The sequence below is a fragment of the Amblyomma mixtum genome, chromosome 2 (genome assembly GCF_055824585.1).
Source record: "Amblyomma mixtum isolate Tamu chromosome 2, ASM5582458v1, whole genome shotgun sequence".
NCBI classification, from domain to species: Eukaryota; Metazoa; Arthropoda; class Arachnida; order Ixodida; family Ixodidae; genus Amblyomma; species Amblyomma mixtum.
Window position 1 is genome coordinate 28788738 of NC_143013.1, and position 17806 is coordinate 28806543.

A 17806-nucleotide genomic window follows, 5' to 3' on the forward strand; every position below is an offset into this window, starting at 1 on the left:
ACTATATCATGAGCAGCATGATCGCGAGTTTGGGAGCGCGTGGCAGATAAGACTCAAGACCTCCTTGTGGCGATATGCGGCGGCCGCTTTCAGCAAATAAGTGGAGAGGGCTCCGCCCTTGCGCATTCTGCCTTCATCCCTACCGCGGGCGTATTTCTGCAAGTGCAGGACATTACTTCCGTACCTCAACGTGATAGCGCCTAATCTTGCAGGGTTTGGCAGTGCGCCCTTGCGCAGTGATAAAGGACGCTGCTTTTCCTCCCCCTCATTTCTGTTTTTCCTTGCAGTTACTAAGGGTTATACTTTTGGCCAGCCGTTTTCTCAGACGCCATTTTTTTTTTTGTGGGCGAAGACAAGCTACTACTTCAGTGACAGACGAAAAGCTCTTTTCGATTCCGCAAACAACGATGGCTAAGGCGACTCTTAGCGAGCAGAAGACAATTGTAGGGATGTATTTAAAAGCGAAGTATTTCTTCTGCGACAGTGCAGTCGTTAAACCATAGAGTAACATAAAAGTAAAGAGCGGACACTCGGGCCCTTTCGCGGCCGAGTTCGGCGCTTCCCCGTTTCCGCCAGATGGCACTGAACGTGCAAATAAAAAAAGAAAAAGAGTATGGTCTTGGCATATCTTGGCTTGCAGTGACGTGCGCTGCGCGCCTACGGTCGCAGTTACGTCAGCAACAGCGGCGTCTTTTAAGTGCGTCAAGCCAACGGGCAAGCACGCCCAGGCGGCAGTGTGCGACGGACCGACGGTGTGAGCGGCTGTATTTTTTTGCGGCGTCTGCAAGCTTCGTGGGCACGTCCGTTTTGTGTACTGCTGTGGTGCTGCGACGGTTGTTTCTTCCACCCCGTGAACTGTCCAACAAGAAGCTGCAGCTGTCGGCCTTAAAGGCGGCGGCGGCGGCTCTTCCTAAGCACTTCCAAAGAGGCAACAAAGCTGCGTCAAGGGCAGATGCCCACCACCAGGTTTTGACAGTAAAGCCTCCAAGATTCCTGTTTAATCCTATCATCTCTGAGGCCAGTGCGTTTCCCCGGGTCCGCTAGGTGCGCTGTGCACAAAAGTCGGCCGCTGGGGCCTACGGGAGTGTCCGCTCTTTACTTCTATATTACTCTATGGTTAAACGCCGCAAACAGGATACTCCAAGCATACCGAACCGAAGGACGGCTGGAAGCTGCCCCGCACGACAGGCGACCAACGGTGCACCTCCCAGGGCGAAACTCTCATCATCGTTGGCGCTGCTAGAGGCAATCCTCGGCCATGTGGGTGACACCACGGTTCGACGAATTCACATTGCCTGCCCAGAAACAACTGCTCACGACAGCCAACAAAACAGCTCGGTTCAAGTTCGCCATCTACCATCTTGGCTGGACAGTGAACGAGTGGAAGAATATGCTGTTTTGTGATGAATGAATATTTTTGAGCCGCTGGAATCAGCATTGACGAGTATATGGCAGGTAGTGGGAACACGTTTTGGCGCGGAAAACATCAAGGAGGTTGCATCAAGCGGACGCACAGCAGTGAATGTGTGAGGTGCCCTTTCATGCGATGGCCTTTGGTCATTGCTTAAAATTAGTGGAAAATTCAGCAGCCCCGCCTACTGCACAATATTAGACCAAGTGATGGTTCCGTATGCGCTGAACGGACAGCACCCGGATAGCTACTACCTGTTCCAACATGATATATCGCCTGCGCATACAACAAAATAAGGTTGCGTCAAGCCTTTTGGGGGAGCGCTGCCTTATGTGTAAACTTTTCCAAGCTGGCTTTGCACTTGGTCATAGCAGGGCAACTGGGTAGCAATACAAGAGGAGTGGCGGCGCCTTCAGGAAATAACTGCTTTCATTCAGTCTTTGGTTCTCTGCTTTCGAGGATAGAGAGCGCAATTCAGGCTGCCGGTGGCATGCCGCGCTACTAGGACACTCCCTGAAAGGAAGCTCAAGTAAACACTGAGAAGACTATTTTTTTCCAGTGCTTTATAAGAACATTTTGTTCACATTGGCAGGCATCATTAAAATATTTTTCACCTCACTGTTTCGTGCTGCTTCGTTACGTTTCAAACGCTGATGGCCATACCTGAAAAAATAATTACTTTATTTATTCAAGTTACCCCTAAAGGCCCTCCAGAAGAGGGTATTACATAGGTACATAGGGGGGGGGGGGGGGGGGGGGTACAATCATAAGTAATCGCGATACATTTTAACAAGTAAGTGTAACAAAAAAACGTTAATTAAAACATAAGGCATCACACAAAGAAAAATTGAACACTAACAAAAACAGCAAACATTTACACATTTCCGTCACAGCGAAGAAGCTCTTGGAATTTTTTATTGTCAGTTTCTGTGGCGATGACTGATGGCAAACTACTCCATTCAGTGATAGTACGGGGAATAAATGAATTGGCATAAAACGATGAATGACAGTTTACGCGTTTAACTTTGAAAAAATGATCATGGCGTGGAAAGAGAGCATCAGGTGACTGAAACAAATCACGGCGAAGGGATGGGTGGTGATAAAGCTTATGGAAAAGGGTTAAGCGAGCAAGTTTACGGCGATATGACAAATCTTCCAGTTCGGCACGTTTTTTTAATGCTGAAACGCTTGTGAAGGGTGAGTAGTCTGAAAATATGAAACGAACAGCACGGTTTTGCAAGGATTCAATGTTAGTGATAACGTAGGCTTGAATAGGGTCCCAAATGGTCGCAGCATATTCTATTTTAGGGCGTATTAGAGTTATATAAGCGAGCTTTTTAACGTGTATAGGGACGTATCTGAGGTTGCGTTTAAGAAAACCAAGTGAGCGGTTAGCAGATGCTAGGGTGCGGTCGATATGGTGATGCCATGTTAGGTCAAACTGAAGGTGCACCCCAAGGTACTTGTATGTTGATGTTAGTTCCACAGTATTGTCATTTAGAATATAAGTGGTTGGAATGTCAGCTGTACGGCGAGTGAAAGATATTAGTTTAGTTTTAGAAATGTTTAATGTCATTAACCATGATGAGCACCAAGAGCTTACTGCGTTCATGTCAGATTGTAGGGATTGGCGGTCACTGTCTGTAGTAATGTTACGGTAAATTACGCAGTCATCAGCGAAAAGGCGAAGTCTAGATGTTACACAGGCAGGTAAATCATTAATATAGATTAGAAAAAGCACTTACAGTGCTTCCATTCCTCGGTGAGCGATTGAGCAGTAAACTTCCTATCAAGCGCGGCCGACATGGAGCAATTCTTGCTCTCGAAATCGCAGCGCGTGTGAAACACACGCGGCCGTGCCTCGAAACTTTCCCTGTCGTGGGCAATCACCACGCCCGTATCATGCGCCCGTGTTCCACTGCCGCATACGGGTGCGACGGGCACGCATGGCCAAACCCTGCGATGATTATTCGTTATCTCGTTCAGGTGCAGACCCAACGTTCCACGTTTGCAAAAATAGGGCGTGCCGGGGGTGCAGGCAGAATACACAACAGCCGAACCCTCTCCACTTATTTGTTGAAAGTGGCCGTCGTGTATCGCTACAAGGATGGTTTGAGGCTATTTGCCACGCACTTTCGTGTTCCTGCTCATATGGCTGTTAATACCTGGAAGTGTGATTGAAGTTTCCATTGCCCCAGGGAGCCAGGTATGTGCGTCTTCAACTGGTTCATTTTCAATGCCAGTTCACCTCATTTACGCCGGCGGCCTAGTCTCCAGTGCCGCGTTTCTGCAGCAGTGTTATCAACGTCGACGCGTATTGCTCTAGTGCCGCGTTTCTGCCACAGCATCCTCCACGCCAACGCATGCAGCGCATATTTCTCTGTCACTACTGCCACATAGCTCAAAGCGCGTATATTAGATTCATGACAGTACTAGTGGACGAAAAAGACGACGTGCAAAACGCAGCGCAGGGCACTTTTTTCTTATTTCTTTTTTAAGCCCAAACCAATATCTGTCCCCGCTCCTGTTCGCACTATACGTGGAGTCACTTCAGGGTCAGGAGCTCGGATTAATCGTTCTAAGAGATGCGGTCTTTAGTTTGGTATGCCGGGAACGGCACCTGCTGAATATATGCTGGTTTGAAATAGATATGTAAGCCACTAAAGTATGCCTTGACGTCACTTTGAGTGCCTATAAGAATAGTGAACATTACTGGAAAGAGCGCGTGCCAACTGCTCAGCGTTGTGCTCAGACTTTTGTGCCCCATGGGCTCTCGATTTTCGGCAGGGCGACCTCATGTAACATGTTTATCGTCACTAAAGTTTATTATGTGCTGCGAAATATTTATTGCACAGGACTTTATATCCAGCGTTTCCACAGAGTTTTCTCTAGTTTTGTGTGCAATTCCTCTTTAGAATCAGTGAGGCGTGTAACCTTTTGCCGGTCTGTAAGCGCTGGCGGCCTTGGTTTAGGCCACCTGTATGTCTGAAAGATAGATGTTTTTGGGACGCTACACACCCAGTACTGCATGCATTGTTGCAAGTCAATTAAGTTAATGCTTTATCGAGCCTTATTGTGTCTCTAATGTTTCTGATGGTCCGTGTTTGTGGGGATTCATGCATGAGGCCTATTTGGTTGTTCGCTTCCTACTTGTTTAGTTTTCTCTTGTGTTCCTTTTTTCAGTGTCGAGGAAACATTTGTACACGGATTTAATTTGCATGCTCTTCCCTCCGCCTATGTACCGCTCTGTGTACTCTTGTTTACCGGGACATGACGTACTTAAGCGAGTGCGTAAAATGCCCGTCTCGCCATGTGCAAAAACATTTATTCTATAAGCTACACACTGAAACATTACCGGTTCATGGCTATAGAAAAAGTGCATTATTGTGTCTACAGTAAATTGTCGCCTTTGTGGTGCTCCTGAAACATTGAGGATATTTTCTTCAATTGGGAAGATGCCATACTCTTCTCGAACATCATGCAATGGACATTGAAAAAAAGACGCCGCATTTAGTACGATGTCTCGAAGCACTGCGATTTGTTGATGAACCCGTAGATATGTTATTTTTAACTTCGTTACACAGCCTCTGGAAAACACGCATGATGAGCCGACATTGTGAATATGTTGTTTCTGCAAAAGAGCATTTCAGTAGAATGACGGTGTACCTAAAATAATAGCATGGCCGGACCGAGTTCGAGCCGGAGTGGCACTCACTGTGAGTGCTTTGCTTTTATCGCCTTTTTTCTAGTTCTTTGTTGGTTAGATGTATCGTATTGTGATGTAATAGCTATGTGCTCTGCATTACTCTTTTCTCGTGCTTGGTTGCTGAGGTACACTGATTTTTCTCTTTTTTCTTGAAGTTTGTACACAGCTCATGTGCATAATATCATTGTTATAAATCCCATGCTGAAAAAGATAGCCACCTCTCTTGCGCAGTGACCTGCGATGTTGATCTGTTCGCGCAAATGGCTGTTGTTAGCGTTAAAACATGCGCTAAAGGCACGAATTGCGTCTTTATTTAATGAAAAACTACCGGCCTCTAGCGCTAAAAATCGTAATCAAAGTAAATGCCGGCAGTAATTAGCCTTTCGCTGTGAGAACAGTATCATCGGGCTGGACGACTGTGGCTCGTCAGTGGCGATATTGGTACTATCTCTCATGACGAGTACAGCTCGGGGTTGGCGGTTAAAGGGTTAAAGGTGACGAAGAACTCTCGAGATAACGCGCGAATAGCGTCAACAACCTCGACTATCGTAAAGCTGTAGCGAGTACGATCTTTCCAGACAAACCTAATCGCCAAGACACAGGCGACGACTGGCAGAGGCTCAAAAGCGCTTTTCACGAAAAGTTTTCAATGGAGACAAGGAGACAAAAATCAGACCCGGGCAACACATCGGCAGCCATGAAAAAACGTGGGAATTAAAACAACATGCTAAACGCAGCAATGTGTCATCTTTCTACATATTTTTTCTGCGTGCTCAAAATTCGTTACAACATTTAGCTACTTACAGTCATGGTAACACGGTAAGTGTGAATGCGTCTTACCGATGTCGCCGCCTTGATAAGAAAAGGAAAAAAAATATATATGCAAGCACTTATCCACACACCGAAAGAAGGCGGAACAGAAGACCGCACGTGGGTATGTGCCATGTTTTAAGAGGAAGAAGAAGACCACACCGTGCCCGAAATGTTGCGTTCCCACGTTGTTATCGCTGCGTTCAGCTTCTTTCTGACTGCAGTCGTCGTAGCCCTGCCACGAGAGCTTAGCGATCGGTAAGGCCTTCTTGTGACTTCAACGCCCGCACTTATGCTAATATCATCTAGGGCCATCGGTTGCGCTCTACAAGATATACGCAAGCTCAAGGGCCATGTAAAACGATAGTTTGAAACTTTTATGCAATTGCCTGCATTATCTAGGGATCGTGTTGACTCCTACTAGCGCATGTGTTGTCTTTTCCGTTGTATGCTTGTCTCCAGCGCTACAGTTTTTTCATCATGAGCAACCAACTCGCCCAAACATCCACCCTGACTCCTACTCTTTATTTCCGCACGTTGATGTGACTGTGGCGCAGCCTAACGTCGCTCTTAGTGGTTTAGAGGACGCGGAGAATGTCGTATGAACCATACATTGTGCATAGAAGTACACGCGGTAAGATAATAGCTCAGTTGTAGCTGCTGATATCTTTTCGATTCTTTTGAGCATTCAGTTCGTTTGTCTCACTTAATTTAGGTTTAATACGCAGCATGGAAAAAATTATATTAGTACTTCACAAGTAGGATGTACCTTGGTTTCCGTTTGCTTAACGGGAAGCTATTTTAGTGGCTGCAGAGTTTTGCGGTTGATCACGAATTTATTCACGTAATTCATCCAGAGCTGTGCACTCCAGTATGCCGCATATACTGAATTTACACTTTTAGCATATAGAAATGCATAAGAAAGAGCTATCAGCTGAGTGTCTCTGATGGGTTCAAAATGCTGAAAGAGGAAAGTTTGTCATGCGTGTTTACTTCAGTGCGCTTGTGGCTGCGTTTTCATAAAAATGAATTTGTAACGAGAAACATAATATATGTGACGATGTAGGTGATGTCTTCATCAAGCGATGATCTCGCATTGTTGAAGCAGTCCCGCGCAGAGGTCACTACTACGCTGCTAGGTGTGACACTGGCAAATATTTTTCAAGTGGGTTGCGTTTGTGAATGGCTGGCGCGTTTCTCATTAGTATCCATAACTTGTTATATACCTGTCTGGTTCGAACCAAAACCGAAATTACATGCCGGTTATATTGTAACGACACGCGAATTAGCCGATTTTGTTTGCAGCTGTGCGGAACACCCTTACTTTTTGTTTTCGTGCAGGCAGGACCTAGCAGCCACTCTAATCACGCCGTCTCACGATGACGTTGTTTGGACGCCCGATTGGGAAGACGTCACAGAGGAAGAAAACGAGCTCATTTCCAGCAGCAGTACGTCACCTCCTTTCCTTCCGCGTGAGATGGTCGTGTTTATACTTAGCTCCGAATTTGCATCTTCTGAATTGAAATTTAATCGGATCGGGAATTGAACTATCCATGGCTTTCAAGTGAACAGCTTAAACTGCAACGCCTATGGTATCCTAGTACCAACTATATGTTGCACTTTGCATAACATTAATAAGAAAGTCGACGCTTCAGACATGCCGCTGTCCTGGCATTTTATGGTTATCGCCGACAGCGAAGGAACGAACCAACGTACGTATGCAGTACGATGTTTGATCACAAAGCTTCTTTCACATATAGATAGATACTGAATCTTTGGTACTCATCGAGGATAGTCAGCGCCATCTAGACAGAAAAGCCTTTTCACTTCTCCTGTGACGCCACTGAACCTTGCTCCGTTCATGCCATGCCATGGTTTTGGGCCGCAACACTCCCTAAGCAATGGTTGCGATAGCGGACGCGACGTTATCGTCTTACCAAGTAAGTCGAACTAACGTGGGTTTTTACTGCATCGCCTTAGTTCATGGCACGGCACTGTCAGCTGGGCAAGGTGCGGTGACGTCAAAGGATGAGAGTGGAGGGCTTCTGTGTTTAGATAGCTTTAGAATGTTAGGGAACAAGCGATGAACATTTCTTTATAAGAAGCGCAAAAAGCGCCTTGAAGAAAGCAGAAAATTGAGCTTTCTGTGACAAAATAAAGTAGTTATTTTGGATTATTCGGATATTAAAGAGACAATGAGGGTAACTAAATCCATTTATACTAATGAGTGAAAGTCTATTCTGTGCGTCTTCCTGGTTATGCTGACGCTTGTCCGGCAGAAAAAGACGCATTTATTGACTAAAAAATTATATCTAAAGGCCTTTCCGCCACTCAGTTCAAGCTCGTGACGTCCTTACCTAAACTGACGGGTTAAGAACGTTTTGAAGTCAATGCCTGTATAGTGCAGCCTCCGAAATCCGCGTAAGGTCGGTGTCAACGCCCACATTTCACTTGCAGAATCGGCCGAGGTTTTTACTTCGCAAGCAGTGCTAGTGTCACGTGGCGAGGTCGACGTCTGTCTGCCCATAGCCTCAGAGAGTGAGGCATCCACTGCACAGATGTTCCACTAGCCAGCAACCTCCCTTCCACACCACCTTATCTACGACGCTTGTTGCGTCTTGCGTCGCCTTGATGCGTGCGTGAAGCCTCGACTTCGAATAAAAACATTCAGCAGAGTAAAAGCATCCAAGTAATCACGAATGGCACATCCAACTGCTTTAACAGAACAGTTGTCTCAGATATCTGATCGTCCCGTATTTTCTTTTCTGTTGTATAGCTTGAAAAGGCTCGTCTTCGGTGAGATTGATCTCTTAGTGATTAGAACACTCTGCACTCTAAACAAGAATGCGACTAGAAGGGACTAAAAAGGAAGTAAGCTGTCCACTAACGTACTCCCTTTTGTAAAAGGGTGTGCGCTAAAGGACAACTTACTCCCCTTTTACTAGGGGTGTGCGAATATCAAAATTTTCGAATACGAATCGAATACGAATACTTGATTCCGAATATCGAATCGAATATCGAATAATCAAGGACAGACGCATTTAACCACTACAAAACATTTATTTGACCACCCAGGAACATCACAGTTCAACTATCGATGATTAAATGAACACAAAAGGTGTGTGTGGCTGCATAAAAAGTATCAAAGTGTCGAACATTATTCTTAGAAGAGTGGAAATATCCGAGAGGACGGCTAGTACACAGCATTGATTAAGGCTAGCTTTCTATCAGCACAAAAGCGCGTTGCTGGGATGAACATAAAAGGTTGTCGTGAAAGAAAACCAGCTGCTCCATATGGTCAGGCAGAAGTAGTTCCCTTCTAGCTGAAACGATTCCTCCAGCCACAGAAAATGCCCTCTCACTTGACACTGACCTGGCACGTATTGCGAGGTACTTCGTGCACAGCTCTGACCATAGCAGCTTCGCAGGTATAGCCACAAAAAAGCTCACCAGCGCAGTCAGCTACGGCTTGGCCCTTGGAGGAAGGAAAAATTTTCCTGCCTCGAAGAAAAAATTCTAAGGAAAAATTTTCCTTCACCCATGCGCATTGCTCTGGGCGCCGCCGTGTTGTTATGTCTCTGTCGATAGGGCTTGCGGACCGAAATGAACACCGGTGCTCACAAAGAATATTCGGCTAGATACGAATATTCGCGCCGGGTCGATTATTCGAAAGAACACGAATACTTGGATTTCGAATCGAATGCGAATACTAAAAATATAATATTCGAAATATATTCGAAAATTTCGAATATTCGCACACCCCTACTTTTTACTCTTTTATGTCTTAGAGTGTACAGTTTCGATATAGGCCAACTTCTATTTGCCCTCAGTGACCCTTTAAACATTTTAGAGTGTTTAAAGCACAGTAATTTCGCCACTATGCGCAGGCCTTTCTGCCGAAAAACACCCATCCGGTCCAGGATCGACGTGCAACGAAACTTCCCATTGCGTCGATGTCCTGGTTTGCTCAGCGTCCGGCGCCTGCGGTTGTCCGGAATCCACACCCGTGCTGCTGCTTGACACGAACAGCTTTACCTGCGTCCCGCGTACGTGAACTGGTTGAAACAATCAACATGCCACAAAAACCGAAATTTGTGCATTAAACTTGTATTAGTTATACTAAGTGCGGGTCAGGGCGCTTTGATTCTCACTTTGATGATATGACCGAAAAGCCACTAGGAACTTGCCGCCAAGCTTCTTTACCAGTCTCTGGTATGAACTGACTCATATGCGCCATTCTAATTGCATTGAGCGGTTTTAAAGTGCTCCATTTTCTTGGCCTCGCTATTTTCGCGGGCACATTCATCTGCGAAAAGGAACTGTAATGATGTTGTCTGTCATGATATTCGGTATATACTTTTTTAAAATAAGTTATAACGCACGAGCGACATCGCAATTTCTTCGCTGGCGCCATGGTGCTGAGGGGTGTATAGGTTTCCTGTCAACTGCTGAGGGCTGTGTGTTAGGTGCTGTGACTTCAAGCGTCTGTTAAAAGTCTCACACGATGGCATGGACGGAAACGAGGCGATCGCTTTTTGCTCCTTTTCTTGTTGAGCTGTATTGTGTTAATTGTGTGGTATGAAAGCATTGCTGTGTGTTTTATGAGAAAAGCTTACGCATCCTGTATAATGAGCTGCCAATACTTAATCATGAAGTGGGCACCTTTGTTTAAGAGAAGAAGAGGATGAGAACATCGAATAAAAATCACCTGGTATGGCAGAGCTTACGAAGTGTAGAAGAAGGAATCACTACTGTACACGCGGTTTTACATTTGAAAAGAATAAGCCTTCACAGCTATCCTTGATGTGCTCTTCAACATGCAATTAGTGCATTCGTTTCAAGTGGCATATGCTTGTCGTGTCCACAGTGATTAAGCGTTTGCCCATAACGCCAGGTTTAAGTGTGACACATGCTAGTACTTTTCTTCGTTCACTTCCACACCTAGCGCTACCTCCGCAATATTGTTTGCTTTTTTTACTCACTTTTTCTTGGTCGATTGGACAAATAACGATTTACAAATGTAACTTTGCTGTGCCCAGTACAGGCTAGTGGTGAAACATTCCAGAGAGACCAGGCGTAACAGAACCATAGGTGACTTTAGTCCTCACGTGGTGGCAGGTTCACATTACTTAAGGCTAAACTAAGGCCGCGTGAATGCTGTCTCCTTTCACACCTCAAGACGCATGACAGCGCAGTCCTCTAACGCTACGAAGCACATGCGAGATTAGAAATGGAGCCGCACTTGTAAACGAGAAGATCTTTGAAGATGGATTGCAATGTGGTTCGGACCATCGTCTCACTCTTGACAGCTGTTCCTGTTTCAGCTCGACGTCTCAGTGAGTCGTGCGTGAGCCACGATGAGTGCAACCACGGCAACGAGCACGCTCAGTGCCTGGACTCGATGTGTCGATGCCCGGCGCGCTTTGTCGCGGCTAGCGATGGATCCGCCTGCTTGTCCGGTGAGCTCCACTCGAAACATGTTCTTAGACCACGCATGATAATCATACTGGGCAGGCCAGAGTCTGTGTATCACCAACTCTGCATGAAATGGCCGTGTCTCAGCGCTTGTTTGACATTAATTGCCCGATTTGACGGGCACTAGGGATTTTTAAATTTAAGGCACTTTTCATTTTGATGCGACCCGCATTTGGATTCAAACTGATCCGAAAAGATGCTTTCATAGTTACACACTTCTCAGTAGCGATGCCTCCAAAATTTTTTGTGGGTTCTACAGGCACCTATTTATTGCCATGTGCCGTTAGAAAACCGGAGTGAAATTTTACATTTGATAAAAACTATTGACCATAAAATAATGCTTAGCGTGGCGCTAAACATGAAGTGACTGGAAACGCATTGTTTCGAGTGGCAGCTTTAAACTGAACGCCGCACACTCATAACAAGGCATTGATGTACAAGGGGTCCTTAGATTTCATGCTCAGTGGAAAAGTTTTCCGCCTTTTTTATTATCGCGGTGTCTGAAATTTCTCCACCTGCTTCTAAACGCACCGCACCCTGCGATAGGGTCATTGGCTTGGTTTGGTTTATGGGGGTTTAACGTCCCAAAGCGACTCAGGCTATGAGGGACGCCGTAGTGAAGGGCTCCGGAAATTTAGACCACCTGGGGTTCTTTAACGTGCACTGACATCGCACAGTACACGTGCCTCTAGAATTTCTCCTCCAAAGAAATTCAACCGCCGCGTCCGGGATCGAACCCGCGTCTTTCGGGTCAGCAGCCGAGCACCATAACCACTGAGCCACCGCGGCGGCTAGGGTCATTGGACTTCCTTAGATACTACTGCCGTGGAGGTGGTGACACGAGTCGGTAGTGTGCCGACTCAAGTAGCTGTTGACTTCGCTCCTTTTCACAAGCATTACAACAAATGAAGAAAATAAATGAAACTTCATGCAGGGTCTTTTTATTGAAACCATTTCTTAGCTTTCGTTTCTCTGCTCTTGCTTATAACCACTGAACAGGTGTTGAAACCTTTTACTGGTTGGGTACGGCGACGTTTGCAGTATCAAGCGCATTTTGAGGTAACGGAAAGAACGCAATTTATTTTACTTGTTTTTCGGGCTAACCACAGCGGTGGCAGTTTTTGTCGTTACAGTGCGTGTGTGCGTGTGCGTGCGAGGGGGCCGGAGAAGGGAAGGTTAAGAAAAACCATCAAATACGTTCAGAATAAATGCAGATGACCAAACATACTTATGCCGAAATCAATCAGTTTGAAAATTTGACATGACAGTATCACAAGTACACCTAACCTTATAGTGTCAGCTAGTTTTTGGCAAAAAAGGGACATTTTAAAGAGGTCTGTTTTGTAAAAGTTTGTTTAGTCCTATTTATGTGCTCAAGACGTAAGAAATGAGTATTCATAAGCATATATTTAGCGCGGCTCAATAAACAACCAGAGCTTTAACGCAAATCCGGTTTAAATGTGGGAAGAAATCCTGTTTAAATGTGGGAAGAATTAAAGAGAAAATGGTTTTTCTTCTGTTTCATGAATGGTGCTTCGAGTACGCATGTGCAGACTTCCCAGACGTACTATTAATTCCCAAGCACTGACAGTTTGCCATTTTCTGATGCCACCGTTCGCAGTGTACGTGGTGTGGCACCCCTTCGGAACAGTACTGTTTCCCGCAGTTCTGCTAATTCTGGCGTTCATCGTCCTCGCATCTTACGGATACTACAGGTGCGCTAAATAGTTTAAATGAGCTCAAGGATTTAGAGAACCCAGTACGCGCCCATGAGTCATTTCTTTTCCGAATACAAGATAGCCACAATTTATCTAGCGCGTTAATTTTACACGAGCCGAGCCTGAGCTATTTGGAACTGTGTGTAAAAACTGGTGCTCGTGGTGCCTGTGGGCACTAGTGGTCGAGGGTGACATTCAGGAGGACTGCCACCGTCCTCACTTCTTGGGACAAGGTGCGGAAGGACGACATGGTGCTTAAAACATGTATTCCATATTGTACCCAGGGTACATAAGACAGTATCTAGAAGTATGGTTCCAGCAAAGGAAATATGAAATAAACTTTGACATATGTTGGTGGCCTCCAATTATGCAAATATATTTGGTGCAAAGGCAATTTTTTCCTACCAAAAGCACAGTCATGAAATAATAATTTTTATGGCTGAAGGTTGCAACGACGCTGCACAAAAGAGCGCATGGCCTTGCATCTCTTACCCTTGGCGCTGCCAACTGTTTCTTGCGCAGCTATAATTGTATAATACCTTCTACGGTGTTTCTCTCCTTTTCAATATTTCCACTTCGTACGAGTTTGGTTTTTTTTTCACGTACTTTGTTGACATGATTTTGTGCTGCGCTTCCCATTCCTGTAAGCTCGAAAGTCTTAGAAAGTCTTAAATTTCAATATAAATAATAAGGAGCCTCATACCACATCTGGAGGCCTTTTTTTTTGTTTTTCCAAAGTAGTTATCGAGTGGAATGTGTGAAAAATGTCCGACTATATACGTAGAAGCCCATTCTGACATCTCTGTCTTAACGCGTTTTGCTCTTCTACAAAAGTGCACGCCCTTGCAGGGTAGCTCTAGTTATCCACACCACTAGACGGCTCAAATTTTGAATCTCGTATTGTTTTACATGCAGCACTATTCTTCGTGCAGTAGTGCGTCCGTGATACCATCAGGGACGCTTTTATCGAATTCAGATTTATTGGTGAGTTTAAGAGCAGACAGTTCAAAAGTGGTGAATTATCCTCTCAAGGCCATACAATTAAGGTTGAGTTAATTTTTAAGCTCTAATATTTGTGCAGTAGTTCAGGAAGTATGTTGATAAGGAGGGTGGCTGTGAGGAAGCATAATTTATCAAATGCAAGTCGACTTCATTAACGCACCCCAATTGCAGCATCTGTTCTTGAAACACTTTCGGGCCACATACGATGTTGCGACAAAACAGGTGTCGACAGCAAATAAGAAGATTTTCTTCAGTCAGCTCGAATGCGTCTTGCCTTTCTTAAAATCTGAGCATAAAACATGGGAAAATTATTGACTGCACCGCTTAAACCACCAGGAAACATTTTCGAGAACATGTAATCTGGGTTCGTTACGGCCGTTGCATATGACGCGAATCGAGGCAGTAAGAGCACCGCTTTCTACCCCAGCTTAAGTAACGCATAAAATTATGGATGCCCCCCCCCCCCAAAAAAAAAAAAAAAAAAAAGAAAGGGAACCATGTTATTTCTGCTCACTTTTATACGATGGTTCATATCTGCTTCATTTCAGACTATGTCTAAATTCTCTCGTGCTCTATTCAGGCTGACGACACCTGGCGGGGACAAACTACAGACGGATCAGAATTCTACGAGCACACTTGTGAGTCTTGGCAGCATCGGCACCCAACATTTGCGCAAGTGGTTCGAGGGGAGGAGCCTCAAGCCCCTTGACTACGGAATCTTCAGCCGAAGCCGCATGCGTAGTTTCATTCTCAGCGCCTTTCAAAGTCCAAGGATGTACTTGACTCGCTGGCAGTGGCCGAAGTACGATCGATTCGGACAAGAGACCGGTCACGCAGGAGGAGGGACGGAAGAGCTGCCACCAATAGTCGGAGTTATTAATCGTAGCTTCGAGGACGACAGCGGTGCTTCACTGACAGCGCACGCAGTCCCGAGTGCCACTTTTGACCCTGCTTACATCCAATCTTTCTGTCGAGTATCCTCTATGAATGTCGCATCACTGGAGCCCTGTACAGAGGCACCGAAACAAGATCGCCTCCCACCTTCGGTTGCTCCAGATTCCATGGTTGATGAACGGCTACCGGCTCCCAAACAGAGAACAAAAATATCTACACTTTCAACGTCCACGATGATGCCTTGTCGTCTGAAGCGACGAAGAAATATCATATTCCTTTCTACCACGCCAGAAGCGGAAGCACCCACCGGTCGTACTTTGTCTGGATGCTCTGAAAGTCGGCGTAACGTACCGCACGAAGCGGCCGAGGAGGTCTGTGGAGAGAAGGACGCTGGGCTTCCGCAATTCCGGACAATGCCCGCGTCATCTCTCAGATTCACAGAAAGCGAACTTTTCAGCAGACCCCCGAAAAGATTCAAGTCCGAAGTGGCACCAAAGCCAGACATCGAGGTATTGCGCCGAACCGCGTCTGAAGACCTGGCGGTGAAAAAGGAGGAGGGCACCATGTATTCATCGAGCTCCTATGCTTCTTCAATGACACCCTGTGTCCCATCTTCTGAGTCATTAAGATGGATCAGTGATTCCTACACGGAACAGACCGAGAGCAAAACCAGTGGGGGCTTTACGATCCCCGCCTTTAGACATGGGGCATGTAAACAAGTGGACGGCGAACTACTGGCATGGAACACGTTCACCATGCTCACCGGATCAGCAAGACCAGAAGATGGAAGGGCGCCTGTGACAGACCCAGTAACGAAAGCAGTTGCGCACCGAGATCCTCAGATGCAGCCGTATGTTCCGATCCTACGTCCACCGACAGGGGACAGGACCCGCTGGCGCCGAGGGCCCTTGACATATGGCATGACGTCTCCGGCTTCGAAATCTGTGGCGCCGCGATCTTCAACCGGCTTTGCCCTGTCCGACGCAGCGTCTGGAGGCCGCATGCACCGCAGTGGCGAGGCGGCTGGACAAAGGTCGCCTGCTCTACGGGAGCCGACGACCGGTCCCATCGGCCATGTGGCTTCGCATGATACGCGGCTGATCAACCCGCCGCATTTCGAACGCGAATCGACCTCGCTAGATCCCGCGCTTTTAGCTGCGATAGTGCGCGCTGAACGTCGCACTAAGGGCAGCTATTTCTAGTTCAAAACTGCGCACCGTGATTGTTCCGCGTACTCGTACAGGTTTATCTCCGTTACCGCGCTAACGAATCAGTAGACCTCGCCTACCACGCATCAGTTGTTTAATACCTGGCCTACAAACCTCAGTAGGAGTACTGTATAGCAGATCTGCTTGCTTTTCTGGGATCAGTCTTGCCCTCCGCCTTTCAATTGTGTATTCTGAGTATTCAGCACAGAAATTTGATAATTGTTCCTAATTTCCCGAATTCAATTATTCATTGCCATGCGCAAGTCGAAACATGTAGATATTTCATCATACTTTATTAAGTAAGCAAAGTACACATTAGGACTGCGGATTAGAACATAAAAATTCTCAAATAAGCTTGGCAACTATACTTTTCGAATGCAAAGCACAGTGCATTACGAGCAAGCATCAAATACACCGTGTTTCTTTGCCCCTTGTGTGGGAGGAAACGTTGGTGCAGTTTTCAGCGCTACTTTTTCGGGTATAAAGTAAAAATTTAAGCAAGAGAACTGGAAAGTAATTCCGCATGCGTCGTCCGTTTTCTAACTAGTATAGCTTAGAGAATGTATAATCCACGCTCCATGTGCGTTGATTTCAGTGTGTCGATAATAAAGCACTGCACGTAAATATAGAAGACACGGTGTTTTCTTTCATGGGTCAATAGATCTGTTGTAGTTTGTAAATTCAAAATTACAATCCTCGCTAACGTCCATAAGGCTAGATTGACACATGTAAACAGGTAGTTCCATTCGGAAACCAAAGAACTGAAGACTTCCTCGAGGTCTTGAAGCTTGATGCGGGCAAGGGGGACAAGCCAAGCCGGTGAGGAGCCAATAGCTGTGCAGCACTGCTGTTAGTGTCACTGTTGAATGTCTAGGGTCACATTAGGAAAACATGCTGCCTAGGGACCTGACGTATATGCGGCAGATCAATTACCTGATTCCCAGCGTCAACATGACAAAACAAATATGTGAACGAGACTTTCAAAGGCGATAATGATGGTAGCATGTTAATTAGCATCTAGCTAAATCTCTAACCAAGTGTATGGATTGTCTAGAGGATGTAATTACCCGCGTTTGCTCAGCAGAGCTCTGGTATTGGTCGGGATGGCCGAGTGAAGGGAGCTGAGTCTGAGGTCTGGCAGCGACGAAAGATAGCGTTTACTGAGAAGAGATGTTAACTTACAGGTTCTGCTCACGTGACAGGAAATAGCCCATACAAAGGCATATATACACATAGATAGGAAGAAAGTGTACCAGAAGGAAATTGAAACGCAGTAATACAACAATGATCTTCTACTTCCGCGCCGTCAGAAAAAGGGGTTCCTAAGTGAATTTAAGCTGACGCAGCGAATTTGGCCCTTTAAGAAGTCGTTTGGTAGCATCCGTTCGAAATTTTGCCCTATTCTCTAATATACATGAGAAGGAGAGAGAGGATTCCGGTTTCTGGGGGTTTAACGTCCAAAAGCGACTCAGGCTACGAGGGACGCCGTAGTGAAGGGCTCCAGAAATTTCGACCGCCCTGGGGTTCTTTAACGTGCACTGATATCGCACAGTACACGGGCGTCTAGAATTTCGCCTCCATA

General features: G+C 45.9%; 1 protein-coding gene across 1 annotated transcript; it reads left to right on the forward strand.

Annotated features, from left to right (window-relative positions):
- Nucleotides 1-3522: 3522 nt before the first annotated feature.
- Nucleotides 3523-17346, forward strand: LOC149358796 (uncharacterized). Its single transcript, XM_089568917.1, has 6 exons — nucleotides 3523-3617; nucleotides 7269-7375; nucleotides 9815-9973; nucleotides 11252-11386; nucleotides 13024-13117; nucleotides 14703-17346. The coding sequence occupies exons 4-6, from the start codon at nucleotides 11329-11331 to the stop codon at nucleotides 16216-16218; spliced, it is 1668 nt and encodes a 555-aa protein (XP_089425043.1). The 5' UTR covers nucleotides 3523-3617; nucleotides 7269-7375; nucleotides 9815-9973; nucleotides 11252-11328; the 3' UTR covers nucleotides 16219-17346.
- Nucleotides 17347-17806: the final 460 nt, after the last annotated feature.

What these genes read in the sequence shown, in the direction of transcription:
- LOC149358796 (XM_089568917.1), top strand. Translation starts at nt 11,329, where the DNA reads ATGTGTCGATGCCCGGCGCGCTTTGTCGCGGCTAGCGATGGATCCGCC. An exon ending in TGGATCCGCCTGCTTGTCCG is followed by an intron (nt 11,387 to 13,023) that starts GTGAGCTCCACT and finishes CACCGTTCGCAG; the next exon opens with TGTACGTGGTGTGGCACCCC. An exon ending in GCATCTTACGGATACTACAG is followed by an intron (nt 13,118 to 14,702) that starts GTGCGCTAAATA and finishes TGCTCTATTCAG; the next exon opens with GCTGACGACACCTGGCGGGG.